Genomic DNA, 26,913 nt, shown 5'->3' on the forward strand with positions numbered 1-26,913 from the left:
ATTGCAGAAACACAACATACCGTAGAAGCACTTAAAGCAGATGCGGCAGGTGGAGTCCTTATTGAAACGGCAATAATTAGTGCCGTCGGTAATGCTAGGTGACCAAATTAAAAAGAAATATAAGCTAAACGAAAAGCGTTTGCAGAACTCTAAAAAAAAAAACTTACGATGATGCTTCCGTTAAGTAGAATATTTGGGTTTTTCGCGACTACAACAAAGTATTTCGTGGCATCAAACATACGCTTATGCTTGACAGAGCTGATGAGAACGGATTGTTTGATTCGAGTTGGTGGAAATGATTGCCAACTTATAATTTCACGATTAGCATTATGGATGTCACTAATTGTAGTGTCTGTTTAAAAAATGATAGAACTTAAAACAATGTTATCCGCCTACAGCAGAAAGATTGACTTCGAACAGCATAAGGTATATCAAACTGCAGTGGCAAATTCAACCGATAGCACATGAAGAATAACAACACCGCCTAGCGAACGGTTGCCGAAACAAATATTTGTTGTGTTTCAACAACAGGAAAGGCATGGAAGTCAAGAATAAAACAATTCTGTTTTCGACAGCGCTGATGTAAGGCGACGATTCGTCAGAATAAACTATAAGCAATATCCCGAACGAGCGATCGAATGTAATTTTACAAATGACAATACCAGAAACTTGTCTCGTGTGTATGTGTATCTGATGGAGGCGATGCAAGAGTATCAGGACGCCCTACTGGATCTCAGATACGTGTCGAAGAGTTTCGATCTCTTTAACCAATATTGATTTCGGTGTGTCTAATTTTCATCTTTATAAGATCACCGATTCAGCCATTGGCATGTTATGATCATTTAGAGAGTTTTAATCCTCTCATTTCTTACAACCTAACAACTTTCGAACGGTGTAGGCGGTAACCATTTTTTTTTCTTTTAAATTTAATCGAAGTATCTGTCAAGCTCCTTCTTAAAACGGTTGAAAATCACGTAGAGTTTAGTATGCTATATTCAGTAATGGGTCACGATCGCCGTATAACTGGCTTACACATAAAATACTCAGACAGCCCCATCTTTTTTTTAATAAATAATAATAAAATACTATTTATCATTTTATACATAAATATGCTCATCATGTATCACGGTACCAATTGTTTTTTTTTTTCATATACCTCAATACTAATGTTTTGTGAAATAAATATACTTTGTATCCTACCTCAGCATGCATGTCACACACTGTCATAGAGAACAATGCTAGATTGTCAATTTGACAAGGACAAAACCAGGTACTCCATTGCATTTAAGAGAGATAACTCTGCTGGAACTAGACAGGGGTAAGAGTTATCTAGTCACACCAGACAGATTCAGCCATGTGTACCACATTTTAAAAAAATCATAAAAATACAAAATATGTTCTAGATATGAATTAACATAATCTCACATGTTGCCAAGAGGCACAACTTTTTTTAAAGCCTAACAGAAAGTACAACTCTTATATAATGCACTAATCACAGCTAGTGTTGTTGTTTATTTCTGAATATAATGTTCCTACACCTTAAGCTCCTCCCACCTGGACTTGCGCAATTTGTACACTTATACCATCACGGAGCTAAAATATATAAATGAATCGTGAATATTCAAGCAATTACATTTTTAATATCTCCAACCAAATTTACAATGAATTTGCAATTTAACATGATCTTGGATATATTGATAAATTAAGCACGATTTTGATACATTTTGCCGAGTTACTGCCCTTAAGTTACTTTGCCCATTCAGATGATGCAAGTAGTGAACCTATTAACCGAGGGAGCAACATCTAAATACATTGATGAAATACAGATTGATTAATAAGCTGACTTGCAGATGGAGCTGCAGATAGTTGTGGTGCTGGCAATGTCATATCAACTACAGTAAAATGAATGTAAGCAAATACTTAATGAAATGTAAAATAGCAATGCATCCTGGTACTTTGTACTTTGAATGTATGATATTTTTAATATATGTATTTATTTTGTTTACTTTGTTTGTCTGTGTAATTGTATCATAGTGTAAGTCAACTTTCTTGTACTGTATTAGCTCTTAAGTTATCAGTTTGTTTAGTCCGAGGCTTATGCTATTAGAAAGACAAATTTTGTCGAGATATTTGCTTCTTATTTGCACATGACTTAGACGGATTAGCTGCTCATCACATCGAAACAAAGTATGAGGGATTAAGTTTGTTTCCTGTTTGAGGCGGTGTCGTGAATCGAAGTACAAAAACTCGAGTGTAGAATAATATGCAAAACGGATGCTGGCTATTGAGATAATGAAACAAGATGTCGCCTTGCACCGAATTTCAAGCAAAAATTCGTATAAGTTAAAAAACCCACACCGCCATTTGTCTTTCTTTCTGTGTGTCCCGTCCCACTTGCCAAAAAAGAGATCGCGAGTTCGAAACTCGCGGCAAACCATTTGTTTTTCTGTTCACTCCATTTTTAATTATCTTCAAACTTTCGTTTAAACTCGAGCATCCCATTAATTTTTTTTTTTTTTTTTTTTTTTTTTTTGCTCTTTTGTTTTTATGCTTCAACTGTCTTTTATGACTCCTGTCCTAGGACGGCAATTACGTTTATAAAGATTTATAGCGACGCTTACCATGAACGATGACAAGTATTCTCTGAAAAAAGTCCTTGATACTTTCCAAGGTCATAGATGTAAACGAATACACGTTTTAAGGAAAGAGATAAACGGGCAATTATTGAAGTTAAGAAGGAGATTAAACAAATATATCCTATGGGCTAAAGTTTAATAAAATGTATCAGATATTAACTCATAAATATATATACAGTTTATATGCGCCTCTGTTAGGTCTTTTTATGTTGTTGTTTTTTTTTTATAAGTATTTATTAAGTTTGTTTAGTTCAAGTATTCTGTACAGAATCCAACTTTACGAGAACTACAGGTTGGTGTCTTCTACTCCGTTTCGAAAAGCTGCGCCCATTCTGTTTTGACAATGAATTTGATCTGAGAGAAAAGTAATATAATGGTATGCATTACTATTTCAGATCAATTAAAGATGTCACCTTAAATTATATATACAAAGGGGTAAACATTACACAAGTACAAGAAATATCAATAATTAAGGGGAGCAATTTAGATGAAAATAAAAGAAAATAAATAAAAGAAAAGCACAGATCACTGTGATGGTATACTTAAGAGATTATAAACCACACAAACAATATACTTAATTCAATGCCAATCAAATCAAGCAAAACACACGATTTAAACATACGGAAACAAGTTATAGGTGAACGATAACGTGATGTAATGTGAATCATAGCGCTCAGTGGGTTAGAATATTTGTCACTAATTAATTATTTGATTTTTTAAAGTAATTTTCATATTTTTTAAGATCAATTACCTAAAATCAATAATAGAGACATATCTTCCCGCAATTTCGGGCTATCCTTTAAAGTGCGACTTTACTGCTGTGTTTAATATGTTTGTTTACCATACTTTATATATAAGTCATTCCAGTCTTTGATTGGCATTATACTGAATTCAGACAAAAACGTTGTAAATGACACGATATTTACTCGTGGTACTTCAAGATCGTTATTATTGCCACTGCGTTAGACTAAGATGGTGAGACCCTATCTTCTAAATATCTGTCGTGCGTAATACCTTCGAGTTCGAAACAAAAATGCTTAAATTGGTAATATTTTTCGGCTATTTATAGAAGAGACAGCATTATAAGATTTGAATGGACTGAACATTTAATTTTTTGGTGAGGTGGTGGGTGGGGACTGATTATCTTTTCAGCCAGGGTATTTTTTTTTCCTAAATCTGAAGCTAATAAATTATAATAAAAACAAAAAAAAAACATTTTTTCAATTAATACAATGGAGATTTTTCAAGCATTTTGGTGGTGGTGTGATGAATGAGTGCTGTGATTTTCTTCTTTTTTGTGCTGCATAATGTAGATTTATTGCAATCTATGTTTAACCTTAATTTTTTTTCTTCTTCTGAAAACAATCCTTCAAAAATTAAATGGTCGGTCTTTAACTTTATCACCCTTGTGCTGGTAAGCTAATTTTTTAAATACTTGTAAAATGCATGGTTGGTTCCTTTTTATGAATGTATATAATTCAGTGCCATGAATAATTGTAGAGGAAGAATTTAGAAGGATTTCCCGTGTGTCATGCCATTTGAAGCGATAGTAGATTTTGTCTTAGACTGGGGTAAAGACAATAAATTTGATCTGATCGCTATTAACGTAGATATATCTTTATTTCTGACAGCTAATGGCACTGTATTACGAGATCATCAGCAAAAATTTATGTCGTAAGAGGTCGTGCCAGCACCATGGCCATTGCATGTGAACGTACTCGATTGGTCATCGTATGCGTAACTGTAAGCATCCGGACATGCTTGTTTGAAAGTTCTTGAGTATCTGGAGGGTTGGCAAGTTTGGGGTGTTCCATGAGCGCCTCTACAACAGTAATCATCTCGGTTGAACTTCATGCACGCGCTCATGCAAGCTACTACACCTCCAGTGCCGTGAACCTGGAGTTCACCTGGACAAATTCTGTTCAGGTCTGTATTGCACCCAGCTCTGGTACAGTAATAACGGCCGCCTCCTGGCTTGAAAGAACCTTGCCGAGGAGCCATTGACATTTGAAGGTTGTATCCGTCCACCAAGCTGATGTCGTAAAAATCCTGGTTATGAGAGGAGCTGGCGTCAAATGTTATCTCGGCAAGAGTAGCCGGGGGAATTCCTCCGGCCCCGTTGCACTTAATCTTTCCCCCTCCACAATCCCCGGTCTCACACCGAGAGCCTCCGCAGTGGGTTCTTCCCCAAACCCTACCGGACCAATGGTTCGCTACGGTGATTGTATGAGACTGCCATGATCGCAACTCAAATCCACCTATTGAATAAAAGGATACTGTCTTTATAAGCTTGTCATTTTGTATAAATAATTGACTAGGAATATACAGAGCATCTATGGCTAATGTTTGGTTTGACATTTGCAACATGTAATTGCACTCTGTGAACAGATATCATTACTACGAAAAGCACCATGATGACTTGCTTTGTTTTTGTTTTGTATTTTTAAAACTGGCCAACATGTTATATACATACATACCTAAAATACATGCGGCTGTGCATACATACATACATACATACATACTGTGCTTTCAACCCCTGAATTATTAGATTCATTACTTGCAATGAATGTATGTATTTCTCTACACCACCGAACATTATAATTTTTATTATTTTCTTTTTACATATAAAGCGCACTATAGTTATTTATCAATGTTATACATGTAAATGTGTTTAATACAGCACAACTGCTTGCTTGTTATGATTCAATATATTTTTACTTTTTATCTTGTTTTTGTTATGCATATTAGTAATTTAAATCTGGTGTAATCACTTTCGGAGAGTCAGTAAAGTCAGCCAGTAAGAGTTATTTTAGACAATACATACCCCCTTCTGGAATAGGATGGGGGTTTCCGAGAATCCCTACCCATATCGTCTGATGACAGTAGTTATGAATAAGGAGCTGGTGGTTGGCCGCACATGCTCCAAGCAGACATAGAAGGACAAAGGCTCGAGACATAGTTCCTATAGATCAATTTGTTAAAAAGAAATAATCATTTTTAAAGGAAAAAAAAAATAAAACAAGGATCAAAAAAGAAAGAAAAGAAGCCACCTGGTTAAAGGCACTTGTTCTAGGCATTGGAAACACGAGGGTAGGGGTTAGAGTTGGTAATGGGCAATTGTCTCCAGGCGCCAGATATATTACTGACTTATTATTCTATATCGTTAAAACAAATGTTATAATGACTCAATATTGGTTCATGATTCTAAAAGCGTTAAGTGTTTTAAAATCTATTTCTGACTGAAAACAGTCACGTTTAACCTTTGTGCTCGAGAATTAAGTAGCACGTGACCATAAATGCGTACATTGATTAAAAAATGCACACTTTCCACTTTTATGGTTGTTATAATCACTGAAGTACATATATTTTTAACTGCATAAAATGTATGGCGGCAAGTAGTCAGATTTAAAGAGAACACAGCCTCAGTGAATCTGGCACAATTAATTTCAACTGCGTAAGAACCTTATATTCTCATTTGGAGGTTTAGATAAAAGTAGAAAACGAATGATGTTCAACCTCTCATACATGAACATCCAGAATTATAAATAAAAGAAAGACTTTGATCACACGAATTTTGAGAACTGTTAATATCACGTTGAGAGGAACATTACAGTGGTTACAGTCCTTCCAAATATTCAGTTTTACTGAATTATTTCTCCAGAAACTCAAAATTCGACTGTTTTCATTAATATGATCTTACCTATAGAAATACATCAGCATGTCTATTAACATGCACAACAAGGTCTGACTCACATGCATTCTTATCGGAGTCCGTCCTTGTAGAGAGCAATAGGCAGTGGAGGCCTAAAACTAACGATACACTTACAACCATATGGACACCAAGTCTGACACCAGCAAATTAGTACTTAACGTAGTTCAAAAGCTTCTCCAAAACTTGAACATACTGACGCATCCTCTTCACACAGGATTACCTCTCTTCGCTAGGATAATACCTCTGCCACGTCCTTGTAAATCTGGTAGCAAAATGCAGCTAGAAGAAGACCCTACGATGTTATAATTGAATTGCACTCATTTTTTATTGCGTTTGCTGCGATCATTTTTTTCTGCATTACATATAGTGCATAATCTGATGATTCTGCCTAATAAGCAGTTGGAAAAAGTCAGGAATTATGTTTTGCAGTAATGTAGCACAGGACTGACGATGAGACAAAGTAGCAGTCGACAGACGCCACAAGATACTGACGCCGCCGCATTGAAATGCATCTGAGCCTCCATATAGAATCTGGTTCTGTTGCTTTCGTCTTTGATTGGATTTGAATCTACATGAAGAGATGTTAGGTAGGGTCCACTTAAAATCTGCATAGGCGATCTCGACTAAGGTTTTGATGACCAGAGATCAAAAGCGCTTTAAGGGAACTAAATTTTCAAAGAGTATGACAAGTGAGGAGCGCGATATGGTTTAAGCCATTAACGCATGGTTTTGGAGCAAAATTGATTCAGACAGTTTCTTTATTCCAAGCCTTTTCATAGTCCCTGGCTAAAATGTTATTGCATTAAAACTGTATATTGTTGAAATAAAAGTTAAGAGAAATACATCGAAATAAATGCTAAGATGTTATTTTATGAAACACTTATTTCCAAATTGCCCTATTACTGAATTTTATTGATTACTATATTTAGAAGAACCATAATGGTAAATACTGTGTCAATCACCCCTTCAAATAACGAAACAAACTTCCGAATCTTTAAAGCCTGGAATAAAGACGATGAGGATAACATTAAGAGTGGAATATGGGTTTAGGCTATGGGGCCTAACGGCACAACTTGCGATTGTAACCACCTGTCCTCACTTTCTTCCTGATGCCGTTCGATATGAACAGAACGTTTACGTTTATGAAATGAAATCAGTGTTCAAGCAGACATGTTGCTTGAATAATCCGATGTCGGTGAAAAGAATGTAGATAGTGGAATGCAGGTTGTGGCATGCTAACCTAGCGGCCCACTTTGCGATTTACTAAATAACCGTCTGTCTTCACATTCCATCTGGTTCTGTTCCAAGTGGAAATAACGTTTATTTAAAAAATAGAGTTCAAGCAGACATGTTGCCTGAATAATTCCACACCCCTTACAAAAGACCACCTTGAACTCTATATGGTTATACACACATTCTTATTGGCGACTTATATTCTAAATATTTAAAATGCAATTTAATCGATATGCAACTTCCTCCTCAGTCTACATTAATACCATTACCCAGTCTTAATTGGAAACGAACGTACCAAATAAACGAGACTTACTTACTTTCCCTAATGAACTTGTTTGTTTAGTTGTTCGTAATTAAGAAAAAGGCAAAGAAAAAGAAACCAAACAATAAAAGCTACTTCCACTGTGCCAAAGGGAGAACATTGTTTCTGTGGGCAGAGTTGTATTAGTTGTAAGGTCACAATGTCATTTCATCAACACGTTTTCTTTCTTTAAAAATGGAAAATGAAAGAAGAAAGTATAAGAAGAAAATACGAAGATGTCGGTAATGTAGCAATCGGGTAATTTTTACAACTTTGGCAACAACAGATGGTGCTTCACATATAATTAAAAGACTTTACCAATTATATGATAACAATAAATAAATAAATAAATATGGTTTCAAATTCATGCTTCTTGAATTAATAAAAACTTTTATGACACCTTATTAACATACCTGTTACGGCAATCTGGGAGGTGAACTTAGCCTGCTATGCAAATCAAATGGCTTGTGTCACTGAAGCCTGAAAGCAATATATATGTATCGGATGATGACGAAGGCAAATCCGTTACTTCACGATTGGGAACGAAAGTTCAAGGTTTCCTTATTGACAACTCAAAATAATCACTCTTGTCCCTGTGCATTATAGTGAAATGTTAGTGATAGCAGTAATATTGTTAGTAATAATCTTAGTTTAGTAGCAACAGTTGTAGTAGTAGAAAACCAGTAACATAAGAGTCTAACAGAGAGTAGAAAAAAAACTGGATACATGTACATTAATATTACCAGAACATACATGAATATTCAAGGGCCATTGGTAATGCACAATTCAATACAGGTGGGTGGGGGATGGTGACGAAATGGATACAAATTATGGTAATAGTGATGTCTCATTTCTTTTAGCTAAGTATCATGCACCATGTGGCAGTGAATGTGTGAAAGAATCGCTTATAATAAAAACAATCAATTCCATACTTTTTTCCGCAAACGTTGATGCAATGTACAGCAATATGGAGTATGTATGTAGTGAATATTAATGCCACTGACACTAATTATTAATCCATGTAGTGGTAAGGAGAAGTGGATTTTGAATAAAACTTGGAGAAATTAAATATGAGCTGTCTTTCTGTACATGCTGTTTGCAAATAAAATGGATTCTAGTAATTCCTAAATAGAGGTACGAAGGCCTGTATTGGCAATAATAATAATAATAATGACATAAATCTAGTCCCAAACATTATGATGCTCCCCAACATCCCCAAAATGAAGAGGTAAAATATTCATATTCTCTGCTCGTGTGTCATTTTGTAAATGCTGAAATAGTAATTAAGTTTATAAAGTTATTTAATAATTAAATCTTGAGTTTAATCACTTTCTTTGGTATCCTAATAGTGGGTTGAAGGCAAAATGGACGAAACATAAGACTTAAGTCTAGTACTTTCCATTTATGTAGCCCACCAGCAATATTTAACTGCCTCCTTGTATCCTGGTTTACAAAGCGCCCATGTCAGTGCAAATAACTTCACTGTACAACAATACAAATTAATTTATCCAGAGTTCAAATGTCAACACAAAACAACATGAATAACTAGTTATCACAAATAACACGTGCAGAAATAACTACTAAAAAAACGTAGACTCTTTCCCTATACGCGATCTGTTCGACAGACCGTAGAATCCAATGTAGATAAGCACATTGATATATACATGAATACATGTAGTAATTAAGCATGTTGCGTTATGCTTCATTTAACAGTCACGATTAATGACGATCATGGCATCATCCAGAACTCTACAAAGTACCATCTTGTAAATTATGTAACTGCTCACATATCTTAACTGATTAGTTTGTAATTTTGTTAAAATTTGTATTTCTCAAAATTTGATCCACAATCTTGATTTATGGGAAGTACCTTCTCACATACTAGCGGAAATGCATACCGTAAATAGAATAGTTCTCTTAATTGCAATTAAAATTCAGTAGACATCTTATGTATGTATATTATGTTTATTTAGAATAAGTAGCTAATGGCAAGTACATTTCATTGTCTGTTGACGGGTGTTAGGACGAAAGACTGATGATACCCGAAGATATAAAGTTTGGCAGATTAATACATAGAGAAGTATATGCGGTGAAAATTGAGACAAAGAGCAGTAAAATGTAAACTAACATTAGTCATTTTCTAGTATGCATTTCAGGAATGTTTTGTAATTATCTTTGTTATCATCAGTACTGACCACAACTGTATTTTCAAAAAAGAAAGTTGTATCGTAAACGGGTTACATGTGTGTATGTAATATGACTGTCAATCAATGGACCGGGTTGACTGGAAGAAGACCAATATGTCAGCCTCCATTAAAAAGCATCATGATGCTGGCCACGTGCATTGTATGCAATGCCCAGTGTATACGAAAATATAACGCTCGTTGCATCTTGACATATAACAAGATAATTACAATGCAATAGCTCAGTAATATCCAATACCGTGATATTTTGTCGGTAAAATACAATATTAAATTGCCTAGTTTTGCTCATGTAAATACATTTTCCATGAAACAGTGCTCTTGAACATTGTCATGACAGTTTTGTAAGTTAATAATACATAACTATAAACTCATTACGTGCTGCACGCGATATTTGACTATACCACACCCACCTATCTTAGCTGCATTTAATTGTATTATTCATTGCACAAGTAGTGTGATAATAGTTCATTTGGACCGAAATTAGTCATGATATAAGTCACGGTCTTCTTTCCACCATGACTTGACGATTACTAATGTCAGCATTACACGGTAGCGTATGCCCCATAGGGTAATAAACAGTATATATATATATATATATATATATATATATATATATATATATATATATATATATATATATATACATGCACACACACACATATATATATATATATATATATATATATATATATATATATATATATATATATATATATATATATATATATATATATATATATATAATGATACTAATTTTGCAGGCAACAACAAGAGCACTGTTCACCAATGGCCAATGGTAGTGGTTTACTTTGATGATATTTTACGAAGTAAAACTCAGCGGATAGCTAGTTGATCGCAAGTGTGCTTAAGTCGGTGAACATCACGTTGTTTGTTTGTGTTTTGGTATTTATATTTCTTTGTTTCTTAAAGAATTACTCAATTTGTATTGATTGTAAATCCTCTACCACACGATTTCTTATTTGTGATCGAATTTGTTGGTGATTTTTCATTTCTGCCAACATAATTTCGAATTCAGGCATGCTAATTATTGTATCATCGATAGCCACCGAATAAAGATAACGAATCGTATTGAGACTACTTTTTGCTGCATTGAGCAGTGTTGAATAAATATGAATTCGTGAATGTAATCGTATCGAAAATTATTTTATTATCGATAAAGCTCCAGCAATAATTCCAATTTTGTTTTCGTGCACCTATGATGGTTGATGTTATTATGATTTCTTCACACTAAGACGAACGGTTGTTGCCGCGGCAATTCCACAAATAGCGTTGGCGACAAGACATGCCTGTTTACATTGTATGATCGACGAAGTTCTTAGTGATTTCATTTTGCAATTGTTGTTCCGCTTTGATTCTTTTTCTTTTATCGCAACAGCAACATTAAGGGTCTATCAAAGTTATTATATTAATAATATAATCGCTTAGTATAATTGCGCATCTGCAGGCCGTCCTTGATCACGTGCAACACATACAAGCAATTCTAACCTATTGCACGTTTTTATTGGCACAACTGCTATATAATATCTTCCTTTGGAATATTCAAATATCCGGCAAATGTAAGTTCTATGGGCGTAGCACCTTTTCAGTTTAGTACCATACCGATTACACCACTGAATAATATCTGAAATGGTTCTTCTTTTCTTCGTCCAAGAACTGTTACCCGCACACGGGTGGGTTCAAGGGTGAATACCACTTCATTGTTTTCACACCTGGTGGTGCAAGCAACGTTTGAGTGCATTCACGTGCAAATGCGATTATTCTAAGCTGACATCGAGATGGTAGTGACATATCACGGTGGTTCCAACGGTCTATTTCTGTTTGGCCTTGAACAAGATTACATATAAGTGTGTATCAGATTCTGGTAAGACCATTTTGAAGCAGATATTTGTCAACAAGTGGAACGAAATTGCTTCAATGTTAGTATCTTTGGTCAGCTGATTCAAAACCCCGTTGGTAAGTTTCGCATTCTAATCACCACGGTCAGAATTCATCACGTATATAGTGATAAATTTAATCTTACATACAAACGCCAAAAACGTGTAAGTACACAGGTGGAAGGATGTAGAATCCTTTGAACTGAATTTTATCTCAGACAAACAGCCATACCGGTATCGTAAATGTAAAATTGTTTAGTTCTTGTTGCCCGGTGTTGCGTATTGCTACTTCACTATACCGGATATTTAGTTTTCAACATTACTATTAAACTCGACCCACCAGAAAGACCAGTATATGCTGAAATAACACTATCCCGACGCACCCCACATATTTAAGATGTGAGATTTAGGTGTATCAAACCCATCCAGGTTAGAGAAACAAATCTACCGTTTGTTACTTTTTCAGTTTCCTCCTTTCCTTCTCTCCTGGTCAAAATTCTGTCGTATTCTCCAGACAAAATTACTACGCGTGGTGGTGCCGGCATGTTTGCGATATGTTCATCCACGTATGGTTTTGTTGTAGCAGCAACATCATGAAAATACTATATGATTTAGAATTTCACTGGTCAAGCCTAGCTTGTTTTCAACAGCACCTCTAACATGAGAACAATATCTGTGGTTGTTTCAGCGAATCTCTTTATTTATTCCACAGTTGCCGAGATTTATCCGCTATTTCTTTTGTCGGTATAATCAGTGGTGAACATGTTAAGGGTTTTTTCAAAGCCCTCTGAGAGGTCTTCTCATAACATTTGTCTTGACTGCAACGTGTAATAGGCGGAGGGATTGTTCAGCATCCAACCTATACTCCAGGTAACCTGTCTTCGAAGAATATTGGATTCCCAATGCGAAGGTTAACCCACTCTGCTAATTGCGAGCGGCACAACCGGAGGCGACGTGGCTTACGTCTGGGAAGAAGAAATAAGGAGGTATTCTTACCACAAAAAATTTCCGAGTCGATCCAGCGAAGACAGCGCTGGGCTCTTGTGCGGAGGTTGTGTTGGCGTCAATTGGGTCCGGTAGCCACTTGTGTGAGTACGGCTACCAGATCCAGAGTTTGTAGTTGTAGAGCCAAGTCACGTAGATTATACACGAATGTTGACTGCGCATGCCAATGGATGGCTCGACGTTATCCTTTATAGAGATATGCGGTCAAGGCAAGGCTCTCATGATTACTCTTATCTCATGAGCAGAGATATTAACGAGGCTACTCTGTTTTATTGATATGTCAGAGTATGCCGTGTATATTAAACACTTCAACAACGATGAGAGGGATTGAGAGGTTATGTCCTCTTTTCCAGATTTAACTGGGAGAAAAGGGCCTCTTTGCACTCCACAAACTGGCTTAAACTGCTTCAGATAAAGTCTGATGAAACGTACCAAATCCTGTTTGGAAGTCTCGGGCTGTGGGAATACGGAAGAGGGACCGTTTGATGACGTTTTTAATACCCACTGACAGCAACCAGTTTCTGACGACGAAACCGGGTTACCTTATAAGAACAATCAAGCCATCTGATCCAAAATGAAGGTTGGATTTGGTCAACAGAGAGTGCGTGTAGTTCATTGATTCTTCAAGCCGAAGCAAGCGCTATCACGAAACAGGTTTGGTATGAAAGGAGCTTCAACGAGGTCCTGGTTAAACGCTCGAGTTTGTTTGAACTTAACCAAATCGTAACCCATGAAAGATTCCATTTGGGGAAAAGCAATGTTAGGGATTTAGATCATATGATATCAAAGTTGGACGACAGTCCGAGAGGTCATTGTTATGACCAAGATCCTCTCTTGCATAATGATGACACGTGCCTGTAATAGTAATCGGAGTCAACCTATTCTCCTTGAAAAAGAAAGAAAAAAGTCAGCTATTTGGTTGGACAGAGGCGCTCAGAGGGTGAATGCTTTGACTTTGCGCCAGTCCTTGAAAACGCACCAGTTCCCTTCGTAAGCTTTGAAAGTGGAGGCCATTCTAGCTCGTTCAATTCATTCCAAGATTGAAGGGTTGAGTTGTTTCCGCAGTAGGTGATTTCCATCACTTATGCAAAGAGCTATCATTAGATCGTCGTGAAGGTTGTTGATCTAACATTTCTCCCAGCGGAGAGGGGCAGTCAGATTCATTCTACGGCTCAGGTCCCTCGTTTATGTTTAATCTTTTGATAAAATGATCGTTGGAAGTGAAGCAAAGAGCTACAGACCCTCCCAACTAAAAAAGCGTCAACGGACCAAACCTCGGGATCCGGTACTAGGGAAACGAAATTGGACAGTTGTGATTCCATCTGGTTGTAAAAAGACCCGTCGTCGAAGCTGGCAAATCTGACGAAAGGTCAACGGATGGAGGGACCCTTATGAATGGGGAATATGGTTCATCCTCGACTGAAAATCGTCCTTGACTGAATTTGCAGGTAATTTGTCTGATCTGGATGTATATGTTGCCTTGTGCGCACCAACGATGGGATGTCCCAACCAAAATTTAGTGTTGGGGTGATTTGGTACCTCCCTGTTTGAGGAGATATGTCGCCATAGCCTAGCTTTCTGACACGATAAGCTATATCTCGTACTGAAGATGGTCACTCCAGAATGAAAGGAGTTGATGATCGCTTTCATCTCTAAGTCACTGATGTGGAGACCAACATATTCCGGACCCCACTGGTCATTGATAGTGATGCAGTCCGGTAACAGGTTAATCAAACACTTGTGTTTTCCTTTGTGTATATCTTTCCATCTGTTTATTAGGTATTTCTACCGTGAGCCAACATTGGTGGTTTCGATGGTCTATGAATGATACTGTCTCACTCTTTACACTGTCCATCTCATCGAGTGACTTGAAAGAGGGACACCATAGAGATAGATAGATCGTTTCCAAATGGCGCATTAAGAGGCAAACCAGTGGGATAAGATCCGTTGCCGCATAGAATAATCTGAAGTTGCAGAAACTCCCTAGTTTGGATCATTTTAGTGTTCAAAATGGATTCTGTGGAGAAGAAGTACCAGGTTGAGGGGAGTGAGACAATTCATACCCAGGTTTTTACGAACTGAGTGGGATCGACAAAGATGGATCTTCCCAAATGATCAGAAAACCTAGATGATGCAAAAGCGAAATGAGATCGTTCTTTCCTTTTCCTAGAATGGAACCGATCATACCTTTCTGGAGGATATCATCCAAACACACCGCCGTGGAAACCGATCAAGTCGTGAGAAACAGGGCATACGATACAATGGAGTAGTTACACGAAGGCGCAAGGACTTGTGTTCAAACTGGGAGAGAGCGTGAAACTGATTGCAATTTCATCGATATTCAAACCGATCGATTTCCGTAAGGACTGATGGACTGGAGAATGACATTATGCGTCACATTACAAATTCGTTCGGACGGATGAAGAGGAGGACTGATATTAATGTCACCATCTTGAGTGACATTGGCCATTCTAACTACAAAAGGCTTAGAGGAAATGTGTATTCCGAGTAATCTCCACAGCATACTTCTTGATGTGCGTCCAGATATCTTGTCATTTACCAAATCCGACGTTACTTCGGTCACTAATGGACAGTACGGAAGGGGAGTGGGTTGGTAACTGCGAAATCCTCTCTTAAATGATCGACTTATCGCCACTTATCAATGATGCTGATCAATTAACCAATCAGCGAGCGTAAATTAGACAAGTACCATGAATGTCAATAATTAAGGGGTGCAATTAAGATGAAAATAAAAGAAAATAAGTAAAATAAAACCACAGATCACTATGATGGTATACTTAAGCGATTATAAAACACACAAACAACATACTTAATTCACTGCCAATCAAAGCAAGCAAAACACACGATTTAAACATATGGAAAAAAAGTTATAGGTGAACGATAACGTGATGTAATGTAAATCATAGCGCTCATTGGGTTAGAATATCTGTCACTAATTATTTTTTTGATTTTTTTAAAGTAATTGTCATATTTTTAAAAACAAAATTTACCAAAAATAAATAGTAATGTCTTTTCGCAATTTCGGGCTATCCGGTAAAGAGCGACTTTACTGCTGTGTTTAATCTATTCGTTTGCAGTACTTTATATATTCTCTGGTAAGTCATTCCAATCTTTGATCAGCATTATACTTAATTAAGGCAAAAACGTCGTAGATGATACGGCATTTGATCTTGAAACTTCAAGATCACAATTATTGCCAAAGCGATAGAGTTAGATGGTGAGACCCTATCTTGTAAATATCTGTCGTGCGTACTACCTCCGAGTTCACATGAAATCGAAACAAAAATTTCGTACACTGGTAATAATTTTGGGTTCTTTATAGGAGCGTTAGTGTTATGAGACTTGAATGGATTGAACATTTAATGTTGTGGTGAGGTGGTGGATGGGGACTTATTGCCTTTTTAGACGGGATACATTCTTTTCTTCAATCAGGAGATAATAAAAACACAAAAACGCTTTTAAACTAATACAATGGAGATTTTTTCAAGCATTTTGTTGGTGGTGTGATGAATGGGCGCTGAGATTTTCTTTCGAGTCTGAATATATTCTGTTTCCGTTTAGCTGCATAATGGAGATTTATTGCAACCTATGTTTCACCTTAAGTTTTTTTATTAAAAAAGAATCCTCCAAAAACTAAATGGTTTGTCCCTAACTTTATCGTCTTTGTGCTGGTAAGCTAAATTTTTTAATACTTGTAAAATGCATTCAAAGCTCAGAGTTGGTTCCATTTTATTAAAGATCATTGTGGATGCATATAATTCAGTGCCATGAATAATTGTGACGGAAGAATTGAGAAGGATTTCCCGTGTGTCATGCCATTTGAAGCGATAGTAGATTTTGTCTTAGACTGGGGTGAAGACAATAAATTTGATCTGATTGCTATTAATGTAGATATATTTTTTATTCTGACAGCTAATGACACTGCATTACGAGATCATCAGCAGAAATTTATGTCGTAAGAGGTCGTGCCAGCACCATGGCCATTGCATGTGAATGTACTCGACTGGTCATCGTATGCGTAACTGTAAGCATCCGGACATGCTTTTTTGAATGTTTGGGAATAGCTGAAGGGTGGACAAGTTTGAGGTGTTCCATGAGCGCCTCTACAACAGTAGTCGTCTCGGTTGAACTTCATGCACGCGCTCATACAAGCTACCACACCTCCAGTGCCATGAACCTGGAGTTCTCCTGGACAAATTTTGTTTAGGTCTGCATTGCACCCAGCTCTGGTACAGTAATAATGGCCGCCTCCCGGGTTGAAAGTACCTTGGCGAGGAGCCATTGACATTTGAAGGTTGTATCCGTCTACCAAGCTGATGTCATAAAAATCCTGGTTATGTGAGGAGCCGGCATCAAATGTTATCTCGGCAAGAGTAGCCGGGGGAATTCCTCCGGCCCCGTTGCACTTAATCTTGCCCCCTCCACAGTCCCCAGTCTCACAATGAGAGCCTCCGCAGTGGGTTCTTCCCCAAACTCTACCGGACCAGTGGTTCGCTACGGTGATTGTATGAGACTGCCCTGCTCGCAACTCAAATCCACCTATTGAATAAAAGGATACTGTCTTTATAAGCTTGTCATTATGTATAAATAATTGACTAGGAATATACAGCGCATCTATGGCTAATGTTTGGTTTGACATTTACAACATGTAATTACACTCTGTAAACAGACATCATTACTACAGAAAGCCCCATGATGACTTGTTTTGTTCTTGTCTTGTATTTTTAAAACTGGCCAACATGTCATATACATACATACGTAAATACGTGCGCGTGTGCATGCATACATACATACATACATACATACATACATATAATGAGGACTTTGTATAGCGACTAATCTTTAGAAGCTCTAAGCGCTTTACAACATTAGACAACACTTATAACATAAAAACATATATAATGATATGATTACAAAAACAAACACCATGAATTAGAAAAACATATTTAAATAAGCATGCTGAAATATTTAAAGTAGGAAACATTATTAGGTCGTTAAGTTCTTGCAGTCGAAATAAGTGAGTTTTAAGAGCACTCTTGAATGGGATCACTGTGTCTTTGTGTCTACGTTCATTTGCCAATTCATTCCACGTTGCTGGGCCCTGGTATGCAAAAGAACGTTGTCCATATGACTTCGTTTTCATAGTGGGAATAATGAGTATACGATTGTCAAAAGAGGAGCGTAAGTATCTTGCTGGTGTGTATACATGGGTGAGGTCGGGTATGTATGTTGGTCTGGAGTCCGTCAGTGAAACGTAGCACAGAGAACAAATTTTGTGTTTGATTCTGGATCGAATGGATAGCCAGTGTTGAGTACAGAGCAGCGGGGAGGTGTGCTCTGATCGTGGTACTCTAAGTATGATCCGAGCAGCTGTGTTTTGAACTTTTTGAAGTTTTTGGAGTAGATATTGAGATGAACCAGACAGGAATTGAGTTACAATAGTCCAGTCTTGAAAGTACCAATGAACACACAAATGTTTTAGTGGCATCAACTGAAAGATATTTGCGAATGGAGCTGATGCGTCTCAGCTCAAGATATGCAGTCTTGCATATGCTTATACACACACGTACATACATACATACATACATACATACATACATACATACTGTGCTTTCAACCCCTGAATTATTAGATTCATTACTTGCAATGAATGTATGTATTTCTCTACACCACCGAACATTATGATTTTTATTCTTTTCTTTTTACATATTAACAATAGTTATTTATAAATGTTATACATGTAAATGGGTTTAATGCAGCAATACTGCTTGCTTGTTATGATTCAATATATTTTTCCTTTTTTATCTTGTTGTTGTTATGCATGTTAGTAATGTAAATCTGGTATAATCTTATTCAGAGAGTCAATATAGTCAGCCAGTAAGTGTTCTTTGGACAATACATACCCCCTTCTGGAATAGGATGGGGGTTTCCGAGAATTCCTACCCATATCGTCTGATGACAATGGTTATGAATAAGGAGCTGGTGATTGGCTGCGCATGCACCAAGCAGACATAGAAGGACAAGGGCTCGAAACATAGTTCCTATAAAGGCACTTGTTCTAGGCATTGGAGACACGAGAATTGGGTTAGAGTTGGCAGGGGGCAATTGTCTCCAGGTGCCAGGCAAATTACTAACCTAATATATATAATTAAAACAAATATTATAATGACTCAGTATTGGTATATGATTCTAAAAGCGTTAAAAGTGTTTTAAGATCTGTATTTCAGGCTGAAAACAGTAACATTTAACCTTTGTGCTCGATAATTAAATAGCACGAGACCATAAATGCCTATTCCAGAAATGATTATCAACGTAAAACAAGATCATTCTGACAGGAAACATCGGCAATCCACGAGCCTCTTGTAGGGTGAAGAATTTCCTAAATATTTATGAACTGTCGCGGATGGTATTTGTGATATATATATATATATATATATATATATATATATATATATATATATATATATATATATATATATATATATATGCTGCATGTCGTTATCCTCTTTAAACGTATATTGATTCAAAAATGTACAATTTCCACTTTTATGGTTGTTATGATCACTAAAGTAAATATACTCTTAACTGCATAAAATGTATGGCGGCAAATAGTAAGATTTAAAGGGAACTTAGCTTCAATGAATCTGGCACAATTAATTTGAACTGCGTAAGAACCGTATATTCTCATTCTGAAATATAGATAAGTAGAAAACGAATGACGTTAAACCTCTCATACGTGAACATCCAGAATTATAAATAAAAGAAAGACTTTGATCACACGATTTTTGAGGACTGTTAATATCACGTTGAGAGGAACATTACAATGGTTACAGTCCATCCAAATATTCAGTTTTACTGAATTATTTCTCACAGAACCTCAAAATTCGACTGTTTTAATTGATATGACCTTATCTAGAGAACTACATCAACAGGTTTGTTAACATGCGCAACAAGGTTTGACTCACATGTTTTCTTATCGGAGTCCGTCCTTGTAGGGAGCAATAGGCAGTAGGTTTTATTCCCGATAAATATGAATGGAGGTCTGTAACTACCGACACACTTACAACCCTACGGAGACCAAGTCTGGCAAAAGCAAATATGAAGTTAACGTAGTTCAAAAGCTTCTCCCAAACTTGAAGCAAGATTGAGAAGACCCTACGATGTCTTAACTACCTTACGCTCAGTTTTGATTGAATTTGCTGCGATCTTCTTTCTGCATTACCTGATGCATCCTCTTCACAGTGGATTACCTCCCTTCGGTAGGATAATACCTCTGCCACGTCCTTGTAAATGTGGTAGTAAAATGCAACTTGAAAAGACCCTACGATGTCTTTACTACATTGCGCTCAGTTCTGATTGCATTTGCAGCGATCGTTTTTCTGCATTGCCTATAGTACATACTCTGATGATTCTACCTAATACGCAGTTGGAAAAAGTCAGGAATTATTTATTTGCAGTAATGTAACACGGGACTGACAATCCGACAAAATAGCAGGCAACAGACGCCACAATATACTGACGACACCACACTGAAATGCATCTGAGCCTCCATATAGAGCCTGGTTCTGCTGCCTATGTCTTTGATTGGATTTGAATCTACATGAAGATATGTAAGGTAGGGTCCAATTAAAATCCGCATAGGCGATCTCGACTAAGGTTTGGATGACCAGGGGTCAAAACAGCTTTACGGCAGATACGTGTTCAAAGAGTATGACAAATGAGGAGCGCGATATAGATTAGGCCATTAATGCATGGTTTTGGATCAAAATAGATTCAGACAGTTTCTTTACTCCAATCCTTTTCAAAATCCCTGGCTAAAATGTTATTGCATTAAAATTGTTATTGTTGAAATAAAAGTTAAGAGAAATACATGGAAATAAATGCTAAGATGCTATTTTATGAAACACTTATTTACAAATGGCCCTATTTCTGAATTTTATTGAGTACTATATTTAGAAGAACCATAATGGTAAATACTGAGCCAAACACTCCTTCAAATGACCAAACAAACTTCCGAATCGTTAACGCCTGGAATAAAGACGGTGAGGAGGACATTAAGAGTGGAATATGGGTTTAGGCTATGGGGCCTAACGGCACAACTTGCGATTGTAACCACCTGTCTTCACCTTCTTCCTGATGCCGTTCGACATGAAAAGAACGTTTACTTTCATGAAATGAAATCAGAATTCAAGCAGACATGCTGCTTGAATAATCCGATGTCGGTGAAAAGAATATATATAGTGGGATGCAGGTTGTGGCATGCTAACCTAGCGACCCACTTTGCGATTTTAACAGTCTGTCTTCACCTTCCACTTGGTTCTGTTCCAAGTGGAAATAACATTTATTTAAAAAATAGAGTTCAAGCAGGCATGTTGCCTGAATAATCCCACACGCCTTTCAAAAGACCACCTTGCACTCTATATGGCTATACACACATTCTTACTGGCGACTTATGTTCTAAATATTTAACATGCAATTTAATCGAATGCATCTTCCTCCTCAGTTACTCAGTCTTAACTGGAAACGAACGTACCAAATAAACGAAACTTACTTACTTTCCCTAATGAATTTGTTTGTTTAGTTCTTCGTATTCACGGAAAAAGCAAAGAAAAGAAAACCAAACAATAAAAGCTACTTCCACTGTGCCAAGGGGAGAACATTGTTTCTGTGGGCAGAGTTGTGTTAGTTGGAAGGTCACAATATCATTTCATCAACACGTTTGCTTTCTTTAAAAATGGAAAATGAAAGAAGAAAATATAAGAAATATAAGAAGAAAATACGAAGATGTCGGTAATATAGCAATCGGGTAATTTGTACACAATATGGGCAACAACAGATGGCGCTTCACGACAAATATTTAAAACACTTGACCAATTATGATAACAATAAATAAATATGGTTTCAACTTCATGCTTCTTGAATTAATAAAAACTTTTATGACACCTTATTAACATACCTGTTACGGCAATCTGGGAGGCGAACTTAGCCTGCTATGCAAATCAAACGGCTTGTGTCACTGAAGCCTGAAAGCGGTATATATGTACCATGATAAGGAAGGCAAATCCGTTACTACACGATTGGGAACGAAAGTTCAAGGTTTTCTTATTGACGACTCAAAATAATCACTCTTGTCCCTGTGTATTATAATAAAATGTTAGTGATAGTAGTAGTAGTGTTTAGAAATAATTTTAGTTTAGTAGCAGCAGTTGTAGTAGTAGAAAACCAGTAACATAAGAGTCTAACAGAGAGCAGAAAAAAACAGGATTCACGTACGTAATATTACCAGAACATACATGAATATTTAAGGGCTATTGGTAATGCACAATTCAATACAGGTGGGTGGGGGATGGTACTCTGTGAAGAAATGGATAAAAATATGGTAATAGTGATGTCCCATTTCTTTCAGTAAAGTATCATGCACCATGCGGCAGTAAAAGTGTGAAAGAATAACTTATAATAAAAACAATCAATTCCATACGTTTTCCCCGCAAACGTTGATGCAGTGTACAGCAGTATGGAGTATGTTTGTAGTGAATAATAATGCCACTGACACTAATTATTAATCCATGTAGTGGTAAGGAGAAGTGGATTTTGAATAAAACTTGGAGAAATTGAATATGAGCTTTCTTTCTGCACATACTATTTTCAAATAAAATGGATTATATTAATTCCTAAAAAAAAAGGTACGAAGGCCTGTATAGGCAATAATAATAATAATAATCACATATATCTAGTCCCAAACAGTGTGATGTTCCCCAACTTCACCAGCAAGACGAGTCAGAATATTTATATTGTCTGCTCATGTGTCATTTTGTATATGCTAAAATAGTAATTCAGTTTTCTAAAGTTATTAAATGATCGAATCTTGAGTTTAAATATCTAATCATTATTTTGGGTATCCTAATAATGGGTTGAAGGCAAAATATATGAAACATAAGACTTTGGTCTAGTACTTTCCATTTATGTAGGCCACAAGCCACATTTATATGTCTTCTTGTACCCTGGTTTACAAAGCGCCCATGTCTGTGCAGATGACTACACTGTACAACAATAAAACCTAATTTATACAATTTTCAAATGTCAGCACAAAGCATCATGAATAATTAGTTTCAGAAATACACAAAAATGAACCCAAATCACCATTAACATTTGCAGAACGAACTATTAAAAGTGTAAACTCTTTCCCTATACGTGATCTGTTCGACACACCATAGAATCCAATGTAGAAAAGCACACTGATATATACATGAATACATGTAGTAATTAAGCATGTTGCGTTACGCTTCATTTAACAGTCACGATTAATGACGATCATGGCATCATCCAGAACTCTACAAAGTACCATCTTGTAAATTATGTAACTGCTCACATATCTTAACTGATTAGTTTGTAATTTTGTTAAAATTTGTATTTCTCAAAATTTGATCCACAATCTTGATTTGTGGGAAGTGCTTTCTCACATACTAGATGAAATGCATACCACAGCTAGAATTGTTCTCTTATTTGCAATTAAAATTCAATAGACATCTTATTTATGTATATTATGTTTATTTAGAATAAGTAGCTAATGGGAAGTACATTTCATTGTCTGTTGACGGTATTGGGACGAAAGACTGATGATACCCGAAGATATAAAGTTTGGCGGATTTATACTTAGATAAGTCCATGCGGTGAAAATTGAGACGAAGAGCAGTTAAATGTAAACAAACATATGTCATTTTCTAGCATGTATTTCAGGAATGTTTTGTAATTATCTTTGTAATTATCAGTACTGACCACAACTGTATTTTCAAAATAGAAAGTTGTATAGTCATCGGTTACATGTGTGTATGTAATATGACTGTCAATCAATGGACCGGGTTAACTGGAAGAAGACCAATATGTCAACCTCCATTACATAGCATCATGATGTAGACCACGTGCATGGTATGTAATGCACAGAGAACAAATTTTGTGTTTGATTCTGGATCGAATGGATAGCCAGTGTAGTGCACAGAGCAGCGGGGAGGTGTACTCTGATCTTGTTACTCTAAGTATGATTAGAGCAGCCGTGTTTTGAACTTTTTGAAGTTTCTGAAGTAGATATTGAGATGAACCAGACAGGATTGAGTTATAATGGTCCAGTCTTGAAAGTACTAATGAACATAGACGTATTTTAGTGGCATCAACTGAAAGATATTTGCGAATGGAGCTGATGCGTCTCAGCTCAAGATATGCAGCCTTGCATATGTTCATGACATGTTGGTGTAACGTGAGAGTACTATCCAGAGTGACACCAAGGTTTCGTACAGACTGTGTGAATTTAATGTTAGTGTTACTGATATCTATTGTTTGAGGTAAAGGATGTGACTGAGAAAGTCTTTGTGTTGTGATCAGAATGGCCTCAGTTTTATCATCATTCATCTATAGGTTATCCATCTTAGCTGCACTTAACTGTATTATTCATTGCACAAGTAGTGTCATAATAGTGTCTTTGGACCGAAATTGGTCATATTATAAGTCATGGTCGTCTATCCACCCTGCCTTGACTATTACCAATGTCTGCATCACACGGGAGTGTATGCACTATAAGGAATAAACAGTAAAAGAAACAAAATTAATAACAACAACAACAACAACAACAATAATAATAATAATAATAATAATAATAATAATTTCCAGGCAAAAACAACAAGGATAATGGGAACCAACGGCCAATGGTAGTGATGTACATTGATGATTCTTTTACGAGGTAAAACTCAGCGAATAGCTAGTTGATCACAAGTGTACTTAAGTCAGTGATCACCATACTGTTTGTTTGTGTTTTGGTATTTATATGTCTTGTTTCTTAACAAATTACTCGACTTGCAATGCATGTTAATCCGCTACCACGCGATTTCTTATTTGTGATCGGATTTGTTGGTGATTTTTCATTTCTGCCAACACAGCTTCGAACTCAGCAATGCTGATTATTGTATCCTCGATAGCCACCGAAACAGTTAACGAATCGTATTGAGACTACATTTTGCTGCAGCGAGTGGTGTTGAATAAATATGAATTCGTGAATTTAATCGTATCGAAAATTATTTTACAGCAGCACGTGCAACACCAGTTATTATCAATAGAGCGCCAACAATACTTCCAATTCATGCACCTATGATGGTTGTTGTTATTGTAATTTCTTCACACCAAGACGAACTGTTGTTGCCGCGGAAATTCCACAAAATAACATTGGCTACAAGACATTCCTTTTTACTTATTATGATCGACGAAGTTCTTGGTGATTTCATTTTGCAGGTGTTCTTCCGCTTTGATTCATCAGTAACATTCAGGGTTTATCATAGGTCTTCTGTTGATAATGTGATCGCTTAGTATAATTACGCATCAGTAGGCAGTCCTTGATCAGGTGCAACACATACAAGCAATTCTAAACAATTGCTATATAACTGCAATATAATCATAGAAAATATCTTCCTTATGAATATCTACATATCCGGCAATTGAGCGTTTTATGAGCGTAGCACCCTTTCAGTTTAGTATCATACCGATTACACTACTGAATAATATCTTAAATGATTCTTGTTTTCTTTGCCCAAAAACTGTTACCCACACACGTGCGTCCTCGTTGAATAAAAGTCTACATAATTTTAGTCTCTGTTGAGTCGATGTTGTTGTTGTTGTTGTAGAGTTTAATGCCATTTTTCAGCACACGATAGGCTATACATGGCGGCCAGTATTAATTGTGGAGGATGAACCCGGGAAATCCCCGGAAAGAACCACCGACCCTCGAGATGCTACTGGCAAGCTTTCTCATATACCCACATTGGCCGAATCCGAGATTCGAACCCAGGCAGACAGAGATGAGATGGCAGTGACCCGTAACGGAGAACGCATTAGACCACTAGGCCACTCGGGGCCCCTCTGTGTTGAGCCAATGTTGTTGTAATGTATTCGTTTGTAAATGTAACGGGTGGGTTCAGGGGTGAATACCACTTCGTCGTTGTAGGAACAGTCCCGACGTATTTTCACATCTGGTGGTGGAAGCAACGTTTGAGTGCATTCACGTGCAGATGCGATTATTCTAAGCTGACATCGAGTTGGTAGTGACATATTACGGTGGTTCAAACGGTCTATTTCTATTTGGTCTTGAACAAGATTACATATAAGTGTGTATCAGAGACTGGTAGGACTATTTTGTCAACAAGTGGAACGAAATTGCTTTCAATGTTAGCATCTCTGGTCATGTGATCCAAAACCCGGTCCGTAAGTTTCACATTCTCATTACCGCGGTCAGAATTCATCACGTATATAGTGATAAATTTAATCTTAAATACAAACGCCAGAAACGTGTAAGCACCCAGTTGAAGGATGTAAAATCCTTTGAACTGAAATTTATCTCAGACGAACAAGGATACCGGTACCGTAAATGTTAAAAAAAAACTTTAGTTCTTGTTGCCCGGTGTTATGTATTGCTAATTCATCATACCTGACATTAAAATCAATATTACTATTAAACGCGACCCACTAGAAGACCAGTTATGATGAAATAACACTATCCCGACGCGTCCCATATATTTAAGATGTGAGATTTATCAAACCCATCCACGTTAGAGAAATAAATCTACCGTTTGCTACTTTTTCAGTTTCCTCCTTTCCTTATCCCCTGGTCAAAATTCTGCTGTATTCTCCAGATGAGGTTACTGCGCGTGGTGGTGTGGGCATGTTTACAATATGTTCATCCACGTACGGTTTTGTTGTAGCAGCAACGTCAAGAACATACTCTTTGATTTAGAATCAAGAGACACCAGATTCTTTGATTCCCCCGTTTTCACTGATCAAGGCCAGCTTGTTTGCAACAGTGCTCTAACCTGAGAACAATATCTGGAATTCCAACGTTTTATGTTTGTAATTTACCAGTTCGATCTTG

At 36.7% G+C, this 26,913-nt stretch overlaps 2 protein-coding genes across 3 annotated transcripts; both read right to left on the reverse strand.

Annotated features, from left to right (window-relative positions):
• Positions 1-4,237: 4,237 nt before the first annotated feature.
• LOC149785254 (uncharacterized) lies at positions 4,238-22,019 on the reverse strand. 2 transcript variants are annotated; one of them, XM_089979103.1, is made up of 3 exons: positions 21,964-22,019; positions 5,461-5,598; positions 4,238-4,894 (listed from the first exon to the last, which is right to left on the reverse strand). In XM_089979103.1, the coding sequence occupies exons 2-3, from the start codon at positions 5,591-5,593 to the stop codon at positions 4,293-4,295; spliced, it is 735 nt and encodes a 244-aa protein (XP_089835229.1). In that variant the 5' UTR covers positions 5,594-5,598; positions 21,964-22,019; the 3' UTR covers positions 4,238-4,292. The 2 variants fall into 2 exon arrangements, with proteins under 2 accessions (XP_089835229.1, XP_089835228.1); XM_089979102.1 differs by lacking the exon at positions 21,964-22,019 and adding an exon at positions 8,296-8,450.
• On the reverse strand, positions 16,890-22,073 carry LOC149785255 (uncharacterized). Its single transcript, XM_089979101.1, has 3 exons — positions 21,964-22,073; positions 18,911-19,142; positions 16,890-17,546 (listed from the first exon to the last, which is right to left on the reverse strand). Exons 2-3 carry the CDS (start codon positions 19,071-19,073, stop codon positions 16,945-16,947), a joined length of 765 nt encoding a protein of 254 aa, XP_089835227.1. The 5' UTR covers positions 19,074-19,142; positions 21,964-22,073; the 3' UTR covers positions 16,890-16,944.
• Between the last annotated feature and the right edge of the window lie 4,840 nt (positions 22,074-26,913).

Source organism: Sinohyriopsis cumingii, chromosome 13, assembly GCF_028554795.1.
Source record: "Sinohyriopsis cumingii isolate HCF-2022 chromosome 13, ASM2855479v2, whole genome shotgun sequence".
Classification (NCBI taxonomy): Eukaryota; Metazoa; Mollusca; class Bivalvia; order Unionida; family Unionidae; genus Sinohyriopsis; species Sinohyriopsis cumingii.

Excerpts from the sequence above, each read along its gene's own strand:
- LOC149785254 (XM_089979103.1), bottom strand. The coding sequence starts at position 5,593 with ATGTCTCGAGCCTTTGTCCTTCTATGTCTGCTTGGAGCATGTGCGGCC. Across the intron at positions 4,895-5,460 it reads CCATCCTATTCCAGAAGGGG|GTGGATTTGAGTTGCGATCA; the intron begins GTATGTATTGTC and ends TTTATTCAATAG.
- LOC149785255 (XM_089979101.1), bottom strand. The coding sequence starts at position 19,073 with ATGCCTAGAACAAGTGCCTTTATAGGAACTATGTTTCGAGCCCTTGTC. Across the intron at positions 17,547-18,910 it reads CCATCCTATTCCAGAAGGGG|GTGGATTTGAGTTGCGAGCA; the intron begins GTATGTATTGTC and ends TTTATTCAATAG.